This window comes from Nematocida major (genome assembly GCF_021653875.1).
Source record: "Nematocida major strain JUm2507 chromosome Unknown 761, whole genome shotgun sequence".
In the NCBI taxonomy this organism is placed as follows: Eukaryota; Fungi; Microsporidia; genus Nematocida; species Nematocida major.
In genome coordinates, this window is record NW_025952854.1 from 1 (window position 1) to 797 (window position 797).

The window sequence follows — 797 nt, forward strand, 5'->3', positions numbered from 1 at the left end:
TTCTCTTGTTTCTGGAGACTTTACAACCAGAACAAAATAAAATACATCACGGACTACAGGTATAGTGTAACTGTGCACTCACATAGAACATAGAACAAGCAGTACTCAAATATTATCCTATTATTATGCTATTGTTATAGTCTTGTTAATATAGTCTTGTTGTTATTATTCTGTTATTCTCTTGTTGTTATTCTCTTATTATAGTCTTGTTGTTATACTGTTATTCTCTACTATTATTATTTTCTTATTCTCTTCTACTATTATTCTCTTATACTATTATTCTATATTATCCTCTATTATTCTCCTACTGTTATTATATTCTTGTTATTTTCTTATTATAGTCTTGTTATTCTCTTATTATTTTCTTATTCTCCTACTATTATTATCCTAACATTCTCTTATCCTACTATCATTCTCTTATCCTACTATCATTCTCTTATCCTACTATCATTCTCTTATTCTCCTATCATTCTCTTATCATATTCTCTTGTTACCATTCGGGCTAAAGACTAGGACCAATATTAAGACACCTACAGAAGTACTCTCACGAGCTTACACTTATATTTCTTCTTTTTATTCCTCTTTATTCCTCTTTATTCCTCTTTATTCCTCTTTTTCAGTCCAGTTGAGGGGGCATACATCCCCGTGCTTCTTGTGGAAGTTGTACGCCTTCACCACGCGCAGAGTCTCGCTGCTGGACCTTCCTATGGGATCCGCATGTATCAGCTTGTATATGATTCTCCCTTCATCCAGGATAATCGTAGCCCTCTTTGACCGGCCTTCTCCTGCGATGTATA

General features: G+C 33.9%; 1 protein-coding gene across 1 annotated transcript; it reads right to left on the minus strand.

The window, feature by feature from the left end:
* Positions 1-603: 603 nt before the first annotated feature.
* On the minus strand, positions 604-797 carry NEMAJ01_2412 (uncharacterized protein; the record flags this gene model as incomplete). The annotated part of the gene is made up of 1 exon (XM_047916248.1): positions 604-797. A coding segment is annotated over one exon (194 nt), but the record flags the coding sequence as incomplete, so codon positions are not given.